This window comes from Enhydra lutris, unplaced genomic scaffold, assembly GCF_002288905.1.
Source record: "Enhydra lutris kenyoni isolate GAN:26980312 unplaced genomic scaffold, ASM228890v2 scaffoldscaffold6, whole genome shotgun sequence".
In the NCBI taxonomy this organism is placed as follows: Eukaryota; Metazoa; Chordata; class Mammalia; order Carnivora; family Mustelidae; genus Enhydra; species Enhydra lutris.
Window position 1 is genome coordinate 38,240,949 of NW_019154090.1, and position 20,848 is coordinate 38,261,796.

General features: G+C 42.5%; 1 protein-coding gene across 1 annotated transcript in view; it reads left to right on the forward strand.

Annotated features, from left to right (window-relative positions):
- Positions 1-20,848, forward strand: part of LOC111141782 (serine palmitoyltransferase long chain base subunit 3) — a 135,544-nt gene that overhangs the window by 75,299 nt on the left and 39,397 nt on the right. The window contains exons 7-8 of the mRNA XM_022494591.1: positions 8,087-8,192; positions 16,712-16,931. Of these exons, the coding sequence (XP_022350299.1) occupies positions 8,087-8,192; positions 16,712-16,931 (326 nt within the window). The remainder of the gene's footprint in view (positions 1-8,086; positions 8,193-16,711; positions 16,932-20,848) is intronic.

Consider the following 20,848-nt stretch of genomic DNA (forward strand, 5'->3'; position numbering starts at 1 on the left):
TGGGCAAAGGTCACACACCAAGCAGTGCCAGAAGCCCCTGAAAGCCAGAAAATGGATTCTCCCCTAGAGTTTCCAGAGAGGAAAGCAACCTAGCTTATACCCTGATTTGAGCCCAGGGAGAGGATTTCAGATTTCTGGCCTCCAGAACTGTAAGATAACAAATCTATGTTGTTTTTGACCATGTCTGTGCTAATTTCTCCCAGCCTAGAAGGAAACTAATACACTTTCATTCCCAGACACACAAAGCCCTTGTTCCCACTCACTGACATGCTTACTACTTTTGCAAATGGGTGTACTTTCCCAGCTATTGTGTTCATAGCATGAAAACAGCCACTTCCGGGAGCCGGAGTACCTCTGTATTCATTCAAAAAGTACCTCTTTGAATGACTTGTTCCTCGAGAGGTGAGAGAAGTGGAATGGTATATGGAGGGGAAAGAATTAAATGAGGTCACGATACATAAGGCTTCAGTTGCTGCTGGCTGTCTATCTTGCTTTGCCATTCCCAGGAGAACACTAAATTCCTCAGTAAACGGTGATGCTTTAATCCTTAATATGCATCCATGCAGATTGGAATGATAATATAAAGAAGATGTAGAGGATACTAAATTGCCTTCCTGTGTGTGTATGAGGCATGCAACCAGCCCAGACAGAAGCTAGTAACTTGTGAGACGGGTTCTTAAGAATGGCCACCTCGACCGAATGTTCTTAAAAACCACGATGATGGGATTTTGTACAACTCTCTGCTTCTGCTCTCCTGGGCTCTCCCCTGCCTATGTCCTCTGCTTACACATTGAGGATACTCCCCTGACTTGTGGAGGAGAGGCGGTCCTATTTTATACAAATCAGTACTAGAGAATCCCCTTTGCTATTTACAGCAACTGTGTATAAATCAGAATTCTGGACCCTTGAATTTCTGAATTATGCATGGGTAGAATATACCTAAGGAACAGTTAAACCTGTTCAGACCATTGCAAGCTTTAAATCCTATTTGAACAAGCTTGATTACTAACTTGAAGCTATTCCTCATTTCTCTTTCAATTTCCCACAAAATCAGAATAAGGATCAAAGGAGACCAAACAGAAGGAAAATTCTGAAAGGGAACAAAATCAGAACACGTGAAGGCTAGTTTCCAAGGAAACTCTCCAAGGACTCAGAAGAACATTTTCAGCGGTAGTAAATTCAAAGTTGGGTACCAGACTTCTTTATCACCAATAGATTAGTTCTTCCTAGATAGTGAATATGGACAATTACTGGGACCTTACCTATCATTTATTCTTCATTCCCTGGTGCCAAACTCTATGTTTAAGCCCTTTATATAATCAGTTCATTTTAATTTTAACAAAACCCCATATTTATAGTTTTCTCCATTATCTCTCCATTGTTAAGAGGAAACTGATTCTCAGAGTGATTGAATGACCTGCCTAACATCACACATGATAAATGGCCAGAGTCAAAATTCAAACCCAAGTGTGTTGCTCTTCTCTTGGTTCATTTCTCCCAAGAGCAGAGCCTGAGGCAAGGGTTTGAGTATAAGTGATTTATTTAGGATGAGAACCCCAGGAAGCACCAGCAGATGAGCAGGGAATGGAGACAGAGAAGGAAAGGCAGTCAACAAAGAGCATGTTGTCGAGCAAGCTACCACAATAGACAACTGAAGCTCAATCCTACTAGGAACCTCTTTAGGCCAGTGTAGACATACCTCAGTGTTATCCCACTTGAGGTGTGAGGAAGCTGCATTATTTATACACCAATTCCCATTTGTGGGTGACTGGAGGCTGTTCCTGCTCAGACTGAGCAGGCCCCCACGGCCAGGGGGAAAAAAAGCCCTTGGACAAAGAATGGCCTGTGTTTGCAATAAGAGGTGGGCTGAAGGATGTAGGCAGGGCCCGTACAGCATTCGCTAACGCTCTGACCCACTAAGCTAAGTTCAGCTACTGGCAGAGTGAATGTAGGACCCACAGAGGTAGGGCTCCTGTGTAAAAATCAGTTTAGTGTGACAGCTTATCCTGTTAGTTGCCCAAATTTTAACTCAGAATCCTAAAGTTTGGCCTCTAAATTCCTCTGGAATTTGGATTCCTCTGGAAGTGCCAAGAATATCTCCTTCTGTTTTTTCCTTTGGGCAGCTTCAGTGAACTAGCCAGTCCTTAGGTTGCCTTCATGACTCCTCAGGTGTCACAAATCAGACTCTTCAGACATTTCATAACCAAAGCTAAGGAGTCAGCTCCAAGCAGGGACCCCTAAGTCTGTTCTCCATCATGATTCTGGTATATTTTGAGGAAGTGGTCCACAGCCCCTTGGGGCACTTGGATGCCCTGGGTAAACACATCCTCCAGGCTGAGAATTAACACCCTGGCTTTCCAGGACTTCAAGCCCTGGATAAATTTTAACTCTCTGGAAAAACTGACAACTTCCTCCAGAGATTTGGAAACTCGGGACTGAGGTGGTTTTTTTTTTTCTCTGAATTTGATCACTTTACTGATAATGACATGGGACCTAGATTCTCGAATAATGTTTCTCAGACTTTAACATACACTAAATTCACTAGAGGAATTTTGTTAAAATACAGACGCGGATGCAGTAGATCTGGGGTGAGGACCAAGCTTCAGCATTTCTGCCAGTCTCCCAGGTAGCGCCAATGGTGCTGGTGTGGGACCACACTTAGCAAGGGTAAAGGCAATCTCTGTCCTCAAGGGCATCACAAAGGGCTTCTTGAACTAGTCTTGGAGAGGAGAAGCAGTCTTTTCAGCTAGAAGAGTTGCCATGGGGTCAGAGCCCTGGGCAGGCCAAGAATTTGGAGAAGTTGGTATAAATTAATTAATTAATTAGTTAATTAATTAATTTTTTTTTGAAAAGGTGGAGAAACAGAACCAAGGTTCTACCTAAAGGCATTTAAAGGCCAAGAGGAGACAGAAGAATGAGTGCAATGTTTGTGGGGAAACTCTTGGGTTCTGCCTCTGAGGGCTCAACAGTGTTGTTTCCGTGGAAGTTCAAACCTAGAAACAGCACCGAGACTACTTTTTATGAGCCACCAACATTTTAGATCTTAAGGTCTGACTTGGACTCCTGAACTGGATTGTTTTCTTTTTTCTTTCTTTTTTTTGGATTTTTTTAAAAATTTCTTTTCAGTGTAACAGAATTCATTGTTTATGTACCATACCCAGTGATCCATGCAATACGTGCCCTCCATATTAATAAATACAGTGATCGCCTCGATATGCTCTAACAACAACTAACAGTACTGAACCTTTGCTGTAATGAGCCTTTTACATGTACTAACTCATTTGAGCCTCATAAACACAAGGCACCTGCTAGGATTATCCCCCTTTTTACACAAAGAAACAGGGGCACAAAGTGGGAAGGAGACACAGAGCTAATAAGAGGCAGAGCTGGAATGTACACCAAGGAGATCTGACTCTAGTTCCCATTCTTAAGCATGACGCACTTTTACCTCCTTTGCAAGCTGCCTCCCCCTGGCTGGTGAAGGGCAGGAGCCTGCCTCTCCCTCTCCCATGCAACTCTTCTTGAGCAGGGCAGCTGGGTTAGGCAGATGCAGCCACGGATCGCGCTGGTTGCCCTTGACCTGAGACGCAGGACCCCAGCACTGACTTCTGAGCTCCCACATCATTCCCCAAGTCACATCTGACCTTCCTGCATTGACCTCAATGGTCAATTTGCTCGTATGATCCTCTCCTCTGGTACACAGGCCCTGCCCCTAGCACCTGCCTCACCTTCAAATCAGCTTGGTCCTTTACTCCCAGTTGCCTTGGTGCCATTGCAAGGAGATCACCTTGCTTCTTGAAGACCTGCCCCAAGGCCCTGCAACACCTCTCCACATACCCACAGGGCTATCAAGAAAATCTGAACCAAACTATTTACCCAAACTGCAAAACTTAATGTACCAAATTTTCAATGCATGAGAAATTCCCCCCATAAATCTCAAAAACATTTACTTTGCTTACCAAAGTTAGCCATTATGATTATGCTTTCCCCCAAAGGCTAAACAAGGTACATTTCCCCCATCATCATCTAAAAAGTACGTATAATTTATTTATCATCGTTCCCAGTCACTTGGGTAATATTGCTTCACAGTTCACATTTCAGTTCAATGTTCAAGGATGAAACTGGGCATCTCCACAAGAACAAGAAGAATGGAGGACAGATGGAGAGCAAGGATTTAGAGTAACCAGTAGTGTTCCTTCATCATCCAACCGTCTTTTCACTTAAGAGATAGCTGATGAATGCCTGTCATGCGCAGGCATGATGATATTTTTGGTGAGGAGCCCACAGAACAGGGAAGCAGAGGGTGTAGCTAAATGCACCTCGAGGTGGTTTTCACGGAGCCCTGTAGGACAAGGGAAGAACCATCAGCTACACTGGGCAGCACAGGAAAACAGAGCTGATAATCATCGCAACCACCGTGACTGGCCCTGGATCCAGAGGCGTGCTGATATTATTGGGGCTTTGAATTTAAGGACAGGCTCAGGAACAAGCCCTCAAAGGGTATCTGTCACATAAGCCTGATGGTAGTTTCTGGCACATGGTTGGATTATTCCAAGTATTTAGCAATTCAATAATCTGATTCACCATACCTGTGACAAACCAGGGCTTGCTTTGCATGGATCACCAGAATGTGGCCTCCATGCCTTCATTTTTGATAGCTAACAGTTCATCCCGCATCATGCCAGCTCGCTCCTCTCAGCCCTTCACAAACCAAAGGAAATTACCTCAGTGAGCCAGACGGTGGCGAATGATGCTGAAGGCATTGCTGAACCCAAACTTGTGGCGAAATTACGAGTCCATAGTGTGCAATAAGTTCAGAACGATATTGTAGTGTTGTGTGTGTGCACCTCGAGTGCATCAAATTTGTTTTTTTATTTTAATTTCCATTTCTCAGACCTTTCTTTATACATCAACAAGAAACTGGTTTGTTTGGGTTTGGTTTTTGGGGTGGTTGGTTTTACAAACCTTCTGGCATTGGTTTGTTCATCAGAGAAAACAAAAACCTAATCATTCTTTCCGACTTCTTAGAGATGTCATGAGAATTATAACTTAATGCAAATATAAGTGCTTTATTAAGCATCATTATTTAAAAATCCCTTGCAGATGTTAGCATGTGGCTTGCTGAAATAGTACACTCTCCCAAGGCCTGCAGAACATAAACCACAAAGCCCTAAATCCTGTGGGTCTGTAACCCACACAAGCTCTTAGCATTAATAGAGCAAGACCCTAAGAACCAAAGAGAAGCTTCCAGACACTAATGTGGGTCTGGAATCCCACACTGAGTGAAGTCATCCCTTTTTCTGCCCAGCTTCTCTGTTTCTAAGGGGCCGGTGAGTTCCTGCTTACTGGAAATAAGGTGGGAAACAAGGCTTATTGATTTTCACCCTGCTCAAGAATCCCAGTGTGTGGACACCAGCAGCTGTGTGATGTTTCACCAAAGCCCAGCCCCGTGGAACTCTCTATTCGAGTGGAACAGGTCCCTCCTATAGAAGGGACCACAATTCCTCTAGCTTCCATCAGCAAAATGCATGAAACACATCATGGCCATTGAAAGGCTTATGGGGAGAACCTTCTGTTTTTCTTTAGTGGTGTTTATTTTAAACCTAATCCCATGCTAAGCCTATAATATGTATGGAACCTATTTGATTGCCTAAACAATAGAATAATCTCTGCCTATACATATTTTTCAAAATCTTAGAATAGTCATTTTTTATTTTTTTTATATTTTATTTATTTATTTGACAGACAGAGATCACAAGTAGGCAGAGAGGCAAGCAGAGAGAGAAGGGGAAGCAGGCTCCCTGCGAGCAGAGAGCCCGATGTGGGACTCAATCCCAGGACCCTGAGATCATGACCTGAACCGAAGGCAGAGGCTTTAACCCACTGAGCCACCCAGGTGCCCCAGAATAGTCATTTTTTAAATGGCTGGTAGTTTCGTTCACTTGGGTTTGTTTTTATTACTATGGCATTGGGACCACACTGATCATGTGTCCTTTCTGTACCAAACAAAACTTATAAATTCCAATTCCCAGAAGGAAAAACACTCTTGAAACAGGAATGATTATATTCATCATCTCTTCATTCCGTTCAGAGACTTACAGGCCTGCAGTAGATTATAGAAAAAGGAGCTGTCTCCCTCAATCACAGGGGCTCCTTCAACATCTTAGGAACCCAGCCTAAAGAAAAATGTCCATACAGGCGAAGGTTTATTATCCTGGAAATTCTCGAACGAAGAAGAGCTGCTTTTCGTTTCCTTGGCTGCCACCTAGTGGGTAATGATGTCATGTCACTAAAACACATGACATCTGTGAAGACAGAAGATGTCTGCCTGCCTGTCTTTAAAACAAACCCCCCAAACACAATAATTAAAGAAATATCATTGCAGACATTAGGCAATTATCCTTTCTCAGAATTTCTATTTAGATCCAATGTGTTATTCTCCTTCCTTTTTCCATGGGAAGGCAACCGATTGAATGATCATTGATTTGGCACTAATATTGTGCACTAGGATTAACGCTGTAAAGGAAGCCGTAAGGCAGATCCAACCACAGACTGGGAACTAAAAGGTAAAGTTTCAGGGCTCTCCATTGAAACCAAGAACCTCAGCTAACTTGAGCTTAGACCAGTGATAACCCAACGAATAGCTGTTTCTTTGGCACACCTGCTTCTTGTCGCAGTAACCAAAACCGATATTGAGACTGTGCCGTTTTAGATTTATCTCTACTAAGTTTGTTCTATGAGCATTTTTAATGGGGTCTCTAATTCCTGGAGAACATTATGTAACAGGTCAGCTGTTTAGTAGCATCTCCGTCTTTCCAAATTACAATCAGATTCCAGACTAAGATACATCAGTTTCAGATTCTCAAAAAGAGAAAATTTTACCTCAGGGAGGTAAAAAAACAAAAACAAAAACAAAGCCACCCAGTAGAAATACAAGGAGTCTAAAAAAAACAACCCCATAAGCCTCTGCCTTTTATATCTCTTTCTGGGCTTTGCAGGTTAAACATACACACACACACATGCAGCTGAAATGTAGACCAGTCTTTCCCAATGGTCTCTCAACCAAAGCCTGGTCATCTACATGTGATTGCAGATAATTACTAGTGCAGATTGCAGATTGCACTATTAATTATATTTGACGCCCCAAGTTAAGAAGAATATTCTAGCAGACATCCACCCTTCCTTGTTCTACATGACCATGGGGCTTGAAGAAGGGACAACGGCTCTCATTTAAGGCAGTCGAAGGTAGTGGTTCCGAATGTGGGTCATGGTACAAGACTGCATGGGTTCAAATCCTGGCTTTGCTGGTTGTGATCATGACCTCAGGAGACTTACCAGACTTTCCTGTGCCCTGGTTTCCTGAAACATAAAATGAAGATGGCTCCTCTGTAGGGTCATGGTAAGGATTAGAAGAGTTCTTACAAAAAATATGCCTGGAAGGATACCTGGAATGCAGACAGGGCTTAATAATGGGGAGCGCCTATTAATGCGTCCAGATGTTTCCAAATAATTTGCAAAGGAGTGTGGATGGTTCCCCTGACTGGGAGTTCTGAAACCTCCAAAGATGGAGGATGTCGAAGGTCAGGTCTCAAAGTACAGATAGTGAGACACCTGCCATCAAGGCCACCGCTCTGTACAAACTCAACTAACTCTAACATGCTCATGCCTAAACAGTTGATGAGTGTTCATTTATGATATCTCTGTGAGTTCATTTCAACCTGGTAACAAAGCTGAAGTCCCAAGGATGCATGTAATGTAGCATTTCTATCTCTGTTGAGGCAGGAGAGGAGAGCCTTTAAGAGCTTATGAAACAATGTGCCTCCAGTGGGGGTTGATTCTGCCTGTTATACAAACCCCACAAGTCATCTTGTCAGAGTTAAGTTGTACTAAAATGTAAGCCCTTCTCTCCCCCCAGGTGTTCCCTGATTCCGATTTTGCTCCCTGAAAAGCTCAGGTCTGAGCCTGAGCCCAAGAAGTCTGATGGTATCCATTCATGGAATGGAAATGATGCTGTCTCAAAAAAGAAAATGGGGGAGGATAGAAAAACCTTCTCATGACTCAGTTTCTTTTTTGGTATTATTTAAAGACATGCAAAGCCTTGAGAAGCTCCTGAGAGATGCTGTAATCTACGGCCAGCCTCGAATCCGCAGAGCCTGGAAGAAGATTCTCATCCTAGTGGAGGGCATCTACAGGTATGGAAATAACCAGAGACATTTTTAGGCACTGGGGCCCACAGCGAGCTGACAACTGAGGAAAGTCTGACCTCTCCTAGCTCCATAGAAAAATGAGTTGGATGTAAGGTATTATGAAGGGACTGAAGCCAGAGCTATTAATGTGAGCTGTCAGGCCTTGGGTCACCTGGCTTTTCAATGTCTCTGCATATGACAGAATACTTCAGAGGCTGGATTCTTGTGAAGGTGTCCTCAGAAATGTCCTCCCAGGGCACCGATAACTTGCATTGATTCTCTCCACTACCGTTGGCTGCCCCACAGTTTCAAAGGCTTAGGGGGGCTGGGTTACTCAACATCAGAACGCTTCTTGCCTGGGGCGTGTGAGTTGCTCAGTTGGTTAAGCATCAGATTCTTGATTTCTGCTCAGGTCATGATCTCAGGGTCACAATATGGAGCCCTGAATTGGGCTCCACACTGAGCAAGGAGCCTGCTTAAGATTCTCTACTTTCCCTCTCTCTTTGTCCCTTCCCAGCCTCCCACTCGCAAGCTCTTTCTCTCCAAAAAAAAAAAAAAAGAGAGAGAGAGAGAGAGAGAGAGAAAGAAGACAGAGAGAGAGAAAAGGAATGCTTCTTGCCTTAATGGCATTGCTGGTAGGCACCCAGATGCTTCTAATTGGAGAGTGCACCCAAACACAAGTTGCCTGCTGAACTGGGCCAGTTGTTGGCATTAGAATACAAAAAGCCAGCACTTTTCCACAAGGTTAAGACTAATCTCAAAGACAATTCTTGATCCAGAGCTGGGAGCAGCTGGACTTAGCATCTGAAGGTGTGCTCAGTTTCCCACCACTTTGAAGCCATGCAGGCAAAACGCCCACTAAGCCACTGAGAGCTTGTACAAGGCAGTTGTGATGGAATTGGTTTCATTCTCTGTCTGAATTGGTTATCACTACTGAAATGGAAATTGCCTCCAGGCCATTCTTCTGTCGAATGCCCTTGTCCCTGAGTCAAAGAAACATCATCTCAGAGTGCTCCCTCCTTAAATCAGTTCTCAAACAATCTTCATGTTCAAAGAATTGAGGGAGTTGTTTCTTATAATTATGGAAAAGCGAACAATATTAGATGGAAGGGAATGAGAGCTTAACTTCCCTACAAGGAGAGGTGTGCTCGCAAAGAAGACTTAGATCTGATGGGACTTTCCACTCAGCCAGAGTGTGCATCATTTCCATTCCATGAATGGATAACAAGCAGCAGAAGAAACGTGTCTCCACTCTTCTTGGGAAAAAGAAGTGCGTTCTCCTCGATTTAAAGTAATAATAATAATAGTAACTGTAATAGTAATAATAAGGAGCCAGGTACCATCTTGGTTTTTTCCCTCAGCCTCACTGTCCCAGCGCCTGGTGTTCTGGATGTCCCTAGTGTTACTGTAGAGTTGCAAAGATGGCATTGCAAGTTTCCAGCAGCCTACGTTATGTATCCCCATCAATAACTCCTCGGGTCAGCCCCCAGATGATACCCTATTTATAAAGTCTTTGGGGTCACCCTGGAGGAGCATTCTCAATCAAGGTGATTCCCTTCCACAACCCGCCCCTATCTTGGAGAATTTGGACAATTTTCAGTTGGCACAACAGCCACAGAGTACTATTGGCTTCTAGTGGGCAGAGGCCAGGGATACCGCTAAGCATCCTGCAATGCACGGGACAGGCCCCCACCACAGAGAATCAACCTGCTCAAAGTGTCAACAGTGCCAAGACTGAAAGACCCTACTGTAGAGTCATTCAATTAATAATTCAATTTTATGAATAGTTTACTCACTAGCCTTGAACTTGCTACTTTTCAGAAATAATCTTATTGACTCTGGGCTGTTATAACCTCAAGCCCAGATCTTTCTCCCTGTGTGATCTGTGCCAGCTGCCAGTCTGGGAAGAGAGCCTTTATCTAAACACATGTCATTCAGGCCTGAACTTGTGGGAGCATGGATCAGCTGAGGGAGAGCAGACTGGGCATCTCCTTTAACCAGAATTGACAGAATCCAACTGCAAGTAAACAGAACTTGGTTCCAGTAAAGGAAAGTTGTGTTTGAAGCACTTTGATTGTAGCTGAAATTAAGTGGACCGGACCACCAGCATTTTACTGTCAACCAGTCCCATCAGTTACACAGAGAACTCACTCCAGCAGCTGGGCTTGTTCATGGCTGGGCCTGTGTCCTACCACCATGATCTCAGGAGGACAGCAGAGACAGGTGTGGACTTCTGGCTCCAAGCCGACATGGCACCAAACCACAATCTGGGCTTCACTTAGCAATGGGTCCTGCCCTGTTACCTGATACCGTGTTACAAACCACCCAGACCATAATGGCTTACACAGCAATGAGTTATTATTTCCCACACCACAATGGGTTGCCTGGACCCACTGGGCCGTTCTTCTGCTCCACATGGTGTTGGCTGGGGTCATTCATGGGGTTGCATTCAGCTGGGAGTCCAGCTGGGATCTGGAACATCCAAAATGACCTCACTCAATACTAGCTATTGGCCAAAGTACATTGTTCCCTTCTCTTCTCTGAGGTGCTTGGTCTATAGGCTCTTCTTACTCAGCAATCAAGCCAGAACTTCCTTAAAACATAGTGCTGTCTTCTGAGAGAATGAAAGGAAAAGCTGCCAGTCCTTTAAGGGCAAGACCCAGAACTGGGATAGCATCATTTCTGCCATGCTCTATTGGTCACAGTATGGCCAAAGGTCAGCCCAGATTTAAGGGAAAGGAAGATAGAACCCACCTTTTGATGGGAGGATTGGCTTGTGTGTAGAAGTTTGGGAAGACTTGCAGGCAGCCATATCTGGAGGCAATCTACCACAGTGGTTGAATCAGTGTGGCATTTATTTGTATGAGGAAACCTCCACTTTCCTTGGATTTCCTTCATAGAGAGCTTCCTTTTATCTCATCTGACGGAATCTTGTCTTTATGCGAAAGTGAAACTGTGACCTCCAAAGGCCCATACATAGCTAGGAAACAGGGCACCTCTAAAAAAAGGCTCGGTACTTCCTGGGGCCTCAGTTTCCTCATCTGCAGAATAAGGCTAACCAAGACTGGAGTTCTGGAACATAGTGGATGTTCTCATTTGTTGCTGTCACCAAAAAATGAAATTATTTCCCACAAAATTTTCTAAAAGGCCAGGGTTAATAATGTGAAATCAACAGTTCACAAATGCACTTCTACTTGTTAACAAAGTGCTACGGACACATACCCTGTTAACATCAACACAAAGCCTCCTTTGAATTTTCACTCCTGTATTTTTTTTTTTTAATCTATTGCTGTGGTTTGCCACCATGGGGCAAAGTTCCCCCTACCCCCCACCACAAATGCCTCATATAAATCAATTTTTCATAATTCCTAAAAAAAAAAGAGTCAGCCAAATCAGACAGTTTCAGGCAGGTATCAAGGTAGAAAAAGCAGATACCAAGTCTAAGAAATCCATCAATTCCACAAAAGCAGTTATGATAATGATAATTATACTAACAATAATAACAATAATAGTGTCACCATCCATAAACCATCTAAGTCTCATTATATAGAGAGAGAATATGGAGGATCCTGGATCTGGAGAGAGGCCTGGGATCAGGGTTCAAATCCCAGTGTTGTCACCTATGGTTCTGTGCCCTTCATAGGGTTCTATTGTAAGTATTAAATAAGATCATAGAACCTCATTCTTGGCAGAAGCCCAGTCTGTGGGAAGCCCACAACCAAGGGCAGCTGTCTGGATCATTAAATTTCTTTTCAGTGGAGGAGGTTGCAACATGGAAAACAGTAAGCTCTCTGCATAGTGAAGCTGTTTTCTCCACCCAGCTGAAGGATGGATGTCAGGGGAAGGAGCTTGCATTTACTCTGTGTCTGCTCCTTGCTTCACATGTGTGATCTTGAGGAAACCTCCACATTCTCTTTGAGGTTACTGTGAAAAGGAAGACACTTAACCCAGGACAGATAACTGAGATGAAATAGAGCCAAGATTCAAACCAGGGAGCCCCACTGGAACAGAGGTCCAGTATCAACAGAAGACTCCACCCACGTGCCCCCATCCCATGAAAAAAACATGGAAACTGTAAAAGTCCTCCGTGTGGCCTTCACCATTTACCTACACAGGGCTCAGTTTCTTCATCTGTAAAATAGGGAGAGTGAAACTTGAGATCTAAAGTTCCGTGAGTTCATGGTTTTGGGCTTAAAATTACAATCATACTATTATAGTGTTCTCATCTGCATTTTCTTTTAAGTATTACTTTAAAGTCAGACTCTTCTAGTTTTGTGTCTCTGAAAAGTCTAGTTGGTGGATTCATGATGGTCAAGAAGTCTTGAAATTATTCAAAAATATACTAGAGAAGGGCAGGGGGTCCCAAATAGCCTGGGAGATGAAAGCAGCATGACTAGAGCTCAAACGTTCAAAATAGAAAGTATTGAGAAATAGTGACCAGCCCTTCCAGGAAACACATACGTAAATAAATCTTTAAATCTCAGAATGCCACTCTCTCTAAGGGTGTAAGCCCTTCTCCCAAAAATAGTGTAAGTTTAAGGATTGAGAACTTTAACCTATGATTTAAATACATACAGGAAAAAAGGAAAAGAAAGTACTTTAATTAGTCTTAGCTCTCTTCTTTTTCTCTTTTTACCCTTCTTTATTCCCTGGATTATACTTGGGGCCCACCAAGGAGATTTTTTCCACCATGTAAGTTGGCAGACCAGTGGTTTAATTCCAATCCTGCCAATGAATAATATGCTTTCTATGTGGAGGGGAAGGTGGTGAGAGGGAAATTTCAAAAAAGAGTCTTGCCACTTAGCTAATACATTATGTAACAGAAACGATATAAAGAAATTATTCATCAGCTTGTGCTTCAAGACTAATTCAAATCCTTGCACAGAGCTTCAAATTAAGTGATGGAATTATCTCTACCTACGGTTGTATTTTAGTTGTTTTTCTTTCATTGAAGTCAAAAGAAAACACAACTTGCCATTCAGGAAGAAAAAAATAAAACACCATCTTGTTTTCTTTTTCATTTCTGGCACTGTGTTTTCTGACAGCAATTTACAGGAATAACATAGAAATCCCTTTTCTATGCATGCACCAATCTCAATATCCCACTGTAGGAAAGGGTTCGATTCAAATTTATTCACATTAAGAAAATGAAAACTTAGTGCAGGTGAATATAACTCTTTATAAAAGTTGAGTTTCCCCAGGACTCATGCGTGCCCTGTAGTAACTCCAGAAATCAACAGTACTGTAGAGTCATTAATCTTAGAGGAAGAAATATAAACCAGGTGGGCAGACTCCTAACATCAGCTAGACCGGCCCCGGCAAAAGATGGCTAATTAGCTGCCTTGAGTGTCTGCAAACTGTTCAGCATTAACTCTGGCTCCTGCCAAATTCAGTTCCAGAACAAAGCATGGTTATTTGTGACATGTCAGGTTTTCAGCATAGTTGTGTTACCAACTTATAACATGTTAAAGATGAGAAGTAGATCCTAGAATTTTGAGGGCATATAGCCATTTATTATGTATGACACCCATATGCCTCTTTCCTGGAAGATTCAACACAGAGCATTGTTAAGGGCTCCCCATTTCTCAAGTCAGGCCTCACTCCAAACATTTCCTCCTACATTCCTCCTAAGAAAAAGAACAACCCAGTGAGTGCTTGTTATGCACCAGACCCTTTACAAACATTATTTCTAGAAAGACCTTATGAGGAGGGTTTCATCATCATGCTTTCTTTACATCTGAGAAAGTGGAGGCAGAGAACATCGTGTAAGTTGCCCAAGCCCTCAGTTGGTAAGTGGTGTGGCTACACTCTAAGCCCAGTCAGATGGCTGTACCTTCTCCCCTCATTGGAAACCATGTTAACAAACAATTAATCTAAGAAAATACTGGAATTAACTCAGAAACTTATATAAGAGAAGATGAGTGTCTTTGGTTTCCATTTCATTAAAATCTGAAACCAACCATTCAGAATGACTTTGTGAGAAACACAAAGGCAATAAGCTGGACTTCATTAAAATTAAGAACTTGGGCTTTGCGGAAGACCATGCCAAGCGAATAAGAAGACAAGCCACAGACTGGGAGAAAACATCCGCAAAAGATACATTGATAAAGGACTGTGATCTAAAATGTACAAAGAACTCTTAAAACTCAACAGTAAGATAGCTAACAATCTGATCGAAAAGACCTTAGCAGACACCCCACCAAAGAAGGTATGTAAATGGAAATACACATAGAGAAAGATGTTTCACATCATATGTCATGGGGGAAATGTAAATTAAAGCAATAAGATACCACCACACGCCAGTTAGGATGCCAAAATCTGGAAGACTGGAGAGGATATGCAGAAACAGAAAGATTCATTTATTGGTGGTGGGAATGCAAAATGACACAATCACTTTGGAGGAAAGTTTGGTGGTTTCTTACCAAGCTAAACATACTCTTACCATACAACCCAGCAAGCATGTTCCTTGGTATTTCCCCAAACGGTGAAAACTTGTGTCCACACAACACCCTGCACATGGCTGTTTATAGTATCTTCATTCATAATTGCCAAACCTTGGAAGCAGCCAAAGTATCCTTCAGTCAGTGAATGACTAAGTAAACTGTGGGGCATCCAGACGATGGAACACTATTCAGTACTAAAAAGAAATGAGCTCTCAAGCCATGAAAAGACACGGAAGAAACCTAAATGCATATTATTAAGTGAAAGAAGGCAATCCCAAAAGGCTATACAGTGCATAATTCCAACTACATGGCATTCTGGAAAAGACAAAACTATGGAGACCATGAAAAGATCAGTAGTTGCCAGGGGTTAGGTGGGGGGAGGAATGAACAATGGATTTGTAGGGCAGTAGAAATAGTCTGTAGGGTATCATAAGGATGGCTACATGTTGTCATACATTTGTCCAAGCTTATAGAATGCACAACACCAAGAGGCAGCCCTCATGGTAACTATGGACTTTGGGTGACAATGATGTGTTGGTATAGGTGCATTTGTAACAAATGGACTGCCCTTGGGGATGTTGGTAATAGGGGTGATGATGTGTATGTGTATGTGGGGCAGGGAGTATATGGGAAATCTTTACCTTCTGCTCAGCTTTGCAGTGACCTTAAAACTGCTCTCAAGAACAAAGTCCTTTTTTTTTTTTTTTAAATAAAGTCCTTTAAAGAAGCCAAAAATACAAATGCTCACTTGGTGGCTGGCTAGTCTGTTCCCTCCAAACCAACACCTCTTGGCCTGGGTCACCACACAACCAGCCGGACTGTTTTGACTGGATTGACATAAGACTTAAGTTTATTTTTATAATGCTTTAAATTTAATAAATAAATTAATTAGGAAGAAGGGAGAAGTTCAAAGTTCAATTGATTAGTTCTTGAACTAAACTGCTTGAGCTGTCTGACAAGCTCCTTTGCATGGTGAGGGTGAGAGTCTGTGTGTTTTCATAGAATTCGCCTGTCAGGGAAGTCCAAACTGTGTGTGGTGTAGACACAGCCCACAAAGTGTTGTGAGAACTGATGAAAGCCGAAAGTCCTTTTAAATCCATCGAGTTCCAAAGGTGCCATGTAAATGTGAGTTTTACTATTTATTTCCTTCATATTTTTCCCTTTTCTGGAGGACTTGAAGTGTTTTTGCAATTTACAATACCATGAAAAATTAAGCACTTAGGGCTAAAACAAAAAGGTTCCTCTATGGCAGTGGTTCTCAAAGTGTTCTCCCCAGCCAACAGTAGGATGTCTCCTAGGAGCTTGGTAGAAATACAAGTTCGTAGCCCCCCACCCCCCCCCAAGCCCAGACCTTCCAAATCAAAAACTCAGGAGCAGGGTAGAGGGGGAGCAGTAATCTGTGTTTTAACAAACTGTCCAGGGGATTCTGATGCTCACCCAAGAATGAGAACAATTTCCCCTAAATGAACAGAAAGAGGGGACATTACCAGATGTCTCAAAATAGCCGTTGACTTCCAATGAGCAGTGAACAAGACATCCTAAGAACTTTCTCTTGTGCGTTCACTGATACTATGTATCTTAAGCAAAGTTCTTTTGTGTATTTTTAGTTCTTACCTTTAATCTTTGGCAATTCAAGCATGAGTCTATGTCAGATAGAACTGGTCAAACAGACAGCAGCAGGCTGACAAAGACAGATTACCTTAGAGCAATTTCATTAAAACTAGCAAAATACCTAGATTCCAAAATGGTCAGTCTAGTTACACTAGTTGACTTTACAAATAAATTGATCAACAACACAGTAAGGTCATTGTTCATTTGGGAATTAGCTATAACAACTTGGAGCACGTTAATCCATCGAACGTAATTTTTTTTTCCAAGTAAAATAATGCCAGATCAGCTTTACAAGATTGAGAGGGTTGTCTTAACCAACTAAGTTATGCCTTAGGAAGAAAGGAATCGTGTGTCCTTGTCACCACTGACTGGTGTCAGGACAGGTTGTCTGAGAAGGATTGGAAGGAAGACCATCACAGGGCTTCCCAGGAAAGTGTACACAAGTGACAAGCATTTCTCCTTCTGCCCTAGCATGGAAGGTTCCATCGTGCATCTGCCTCAGATCGTGGCTCTAAAGAAGAAATATAAGGCTTACCTCTACATAGACGAAGCTCACAGTATTGGGTCCGTGGGCCCAACTGGCCGGGGTGTTGTAGAATTCTTTGGACTGGACCCTCGAGATGTTGATGTGCTTATGGGCACATTCACCAAAAGCTTTGGAGCCTCAGGAGGTTACATAGCTGGAAGGAAGGTAAGCCAGGGATCCCTGTGTCTATTTAAAATCTGAAAGCTCTGGGGCACCTGGGTGGCTCAGTGGGTTAAAGCCTCTGCCTTCGGCTCAGGTCATGATCCCAGGGTCCTGGGATCGAGTTCCACATCGGGCTCTCTGCTCAACAGGCAGTCTGCTTCTCCGTCTCTCTCTGCCTGCCTCTCTGCCTACTTGTGATCTCTGTCTGTCAAGTAAATAAATAAAAATCTTTTAAAAAAATGAATAAAATAAAATCTGAAAGCTCTGGGGACATAGTCTGTGGGCTTCTGTGGATACCCTGAGAGCTTCAGCTCAGTTCAGCACACCTCAGTAGATCATGGCAGCCTGGATACAGTGGGTCCAAGGCCAAATGGGCCTGGAATGGCAAAGAACTCACCCTGTAATGGTGAAGGGAAGCATGTGATACGTAATCACGTTATAATAAAATGACAACACCAGCAGTGTACCTAGGCAAAGACTTGATACAAGGAGAGAGATAGTTAACTCTGCGGGTAGTAGCTGAGGAGTCTTAGAATAAATATCATTCTCAAAGGCAGAAGATGGGGGGAGGGTATATTTTAAAAAAGAGGTAATAATGTATACCAAACCACAGAAATGATAAGGGAAGGTTACAGAGCTGTCGGTAGTTTGGTTTTGGGGGCATGAAAAACATAAAGTAGATAACAGCAACAGTGGGCAAAAAACAAGGTTGACTCTGCTACAAGTTCTGGGTTTTAAGAGTTTTCATCAAAATCGTGGCAAGATCAGAAACACCCTTCTAAGAGTTTTTCTGTGCAAAATAATTCTCTCCCACACGTTGGATAAGCCATAGGTCAAATTGGGTCACCCTCTAATACCTTTTTTTAAGGTTTTTTCCTTCCTTCCTTCCCTCCTTCCTTCCTTCCCTCCTTCCTTCCTTCCTTCCTTCCTTCCTTCCTTCCTTCCTTCCTTCCTTCTTTTCCTTCCTTCTTTCTTTCTCTTTCTCTTCCTTTAAGTAATCTCAACCCCCCAGTGTAGGGCTCAAACTCATGACCCCTGAGATCAAGAATCGCATGCTAGGCCAACCGAGCCAGCCAGATGCCCCTCTCATATCTCATCTATAGGACTTAAAATTCTGATCTGATGGGATCAGACTATTGAGTGTTGTCCCAGTCATTTTGAGCCAATATCATCAAAGGGGTTGCCCATATAAACCAATAAATGTTTAAAAAAAAAACTAAAGAAAGAAGGGAAGAGCCAGGGAGAAAAAGAAAATGAAAAATTCAAAGCTGGCTTTGAGGGATAAAGAAGCCAGTGGTCTGCCCTATATCCAAATCCTAAAGCTATCTCACACAGACCTACACCTGTCCCAGAGTGACTTGTGAGAGTGACGTTGGTTCCACCAAGGAGACACACCAGACCCAAACCCACAGCATGCAGGTGGCATCACAACTTATCCAAAATTCCCAATTCCTTACTCATTGTTACCAGCAGGAACAAGAGTTCAGACTCCTGATAAACCAGTTAGACAAATCAGGCACTGCAGCAGGAGACAGTCTGGCCAATTGAAATCCTATGATTTAAAACAACAGATTTCACTGTGACCATGAGAGGCACAACTGCTTCAAATGTTCAGGGTTTACAGTGGTCTTGACCCTTCAACAAGCATTACTTTCTTCTGAGCTCAAAGGACTGTTTTCCATCCTCCCTCCACTGGCCTGTGGGAATTAGCTGTGTAATGCTAAAATCATCGGGAATGCTTAGGATCCTACAAAATTTAGCTGAATCTGGTGAAAGGTTAAATGTTCCTTCCTCAACAGTGGAAGCAGAGGGATCAGAGGTTCTCAAATATAGGAGGTCCCTTATCCGGGCTACATGGCTTTGTGAGCTTGTGGTTTTGTGATTACTTTAGCAGCAGTTCTGAACTACAAAATTTTTAACCAGGCGTAACTCTGTTTCCTGAACCAAGGGCACCTGAATAAACTAAAGTGAGCGGATCCTTGAAATGTTGTCAAATTTGGTACATGTCACATTTTCCCCTTGGAGTTCCTTCGTCGTATATCCACTTTAAACAAAGGCTCATGACTGGTCTGAAGTTAGGACCAGCTCACTCTGGCTCTCTCTTCCTATCCATCCTCAAGCCACTAGGACTGTTTTAAAAGTGTATTTATTTTTGTCTATGTAACTTGTATTCATTTGGGGTAGATACTGGGCAATCGTGGAAAATCATTACTCACATTAATCGCAATGCAGAAAAATGTGTAGATCTGTTCATTTCCTTGCTCTTTAAAATATTCATTCTCTACATGCTTGGATGCAAAGAACTTCATCATCCCTAAGCCGCCTCCTCCAGTTGGCTTCCAGGAGCCTTTGTCTTCTCTTCCCCCTCCACACTACACTGCAGTCTCTAAATTTACCACTAGATGGCAGCAAGAATTAGAGTCTTTGGCAGAGGTCCATTAACCAAAGAGAGCCTTAGTTAGCTTCCCTCAAACGGCAAGATAGGTACAAAACCTGGAAAACATAGGGCAGTTTCAAGACATGGAGGATGAGCCAGAGACTGGAGGCCACTTGGGAAAGTGTTTATATGCGTCGTTCCCTGATTTGAAAATCAGTCAAATGCACACCTATCAGGAATGGTTTTGATGAGTAACTGGTTTCCATCTGATTTGATAAGCCCAAGACTTAATGGAATTTTTGCATCTGCTCATCTGTACCTTTACCTTTTAAAGTTATGTTAATTTTAAATTATGTGTAGTTTCCATTTAAGTCATAGTTTTTATTCCCCTGGATTTTGAATTATTTTTGCAAAAAAATTTTGACTTTGCGTTTGTTTTAAACTATGCTTTTTAACTGAAAGGACAGGATTGGACAAATGCTAACAGTTTTAATTTGAAAGAAACCTTTCTACTTGGTTATTTAAATATTTAGAGTACAGTTTTTATAGCATTTTATCATATTTTTTCTTGGATATTTTAGAATGTATATCTCAATTTGTGTGATGGGTGGGGGGCGCGAGTAACTGCAAAATATCCAGGATTCTAACCAATGGGTACAAAAGCAACAAAATGAACCATAAAAATGTAAAAGCACACACACTGGGACTTTACATTTTCCTGAAACCCTAATAATTTCAATTTCACTATGTTCATGAGGATCTTAGTAAATCTTGAAATTTGAAAATAGTTACTTGGGTCCAAAGATCTAGAAAAAGATAAAACAGTCTGGCTCTCTTTTTTTTTTTTTTTTTTTTTTTAAGATTTTTTTTTTTTTTTTTTATTTGACAGAGAGAGAGATATCACAAGTAGGCAGAGAGGCAGGCAGAGAGAGGAGGAAGCAGGCTCACTGCCGAGCAGAGAGCCCAATGCGGGGCTCGATCCCAGGTCCCTGAGATCATGACCTGAGCTGAAGGCAGAGGCTTAACCCACTGAGCCACCCAGGTGCCCCTGGCTCTCTTTTTATATGTTAATGTTAGCATTAGTAGTAGAGGAACTATATTCCTAATAACAGTTTCTAGGAGGCTCTAGAAGTCTTCTGGAGTTAGTCAAGGTCAGGAATGTGTATATTAACAACCAGATATGTCACAAAAGGAGAAGTGTTCAGAAACAAACAAGGGGAGAAAACGTTGATTTGCTAAGATAGTATCTCAGAGAGTAGAGATTTTGTCTTGACCTTGGGCTGCCTGTCACAGAATGTCCAACAAAGTCATTTCTGCTTGTTGGAATTTATTGCCCTGGCCTTGCCCTTCTCTCCCCACCTTAGGGAAACCGGCAAAACGGTCTCTCCAGAGCCAGCAAGATTTTGCAATTTTGTTCCCTTTGAGTTTGGAGCTACTGTAGATGATCTGAGAACAACCCAACTTGGAACGCTCTGTCCTTTCAAGACCTCTGAGGTCATTACTTCTCTCTACCTGACAAGAGCTCCATGCCGTGAATGTCTTC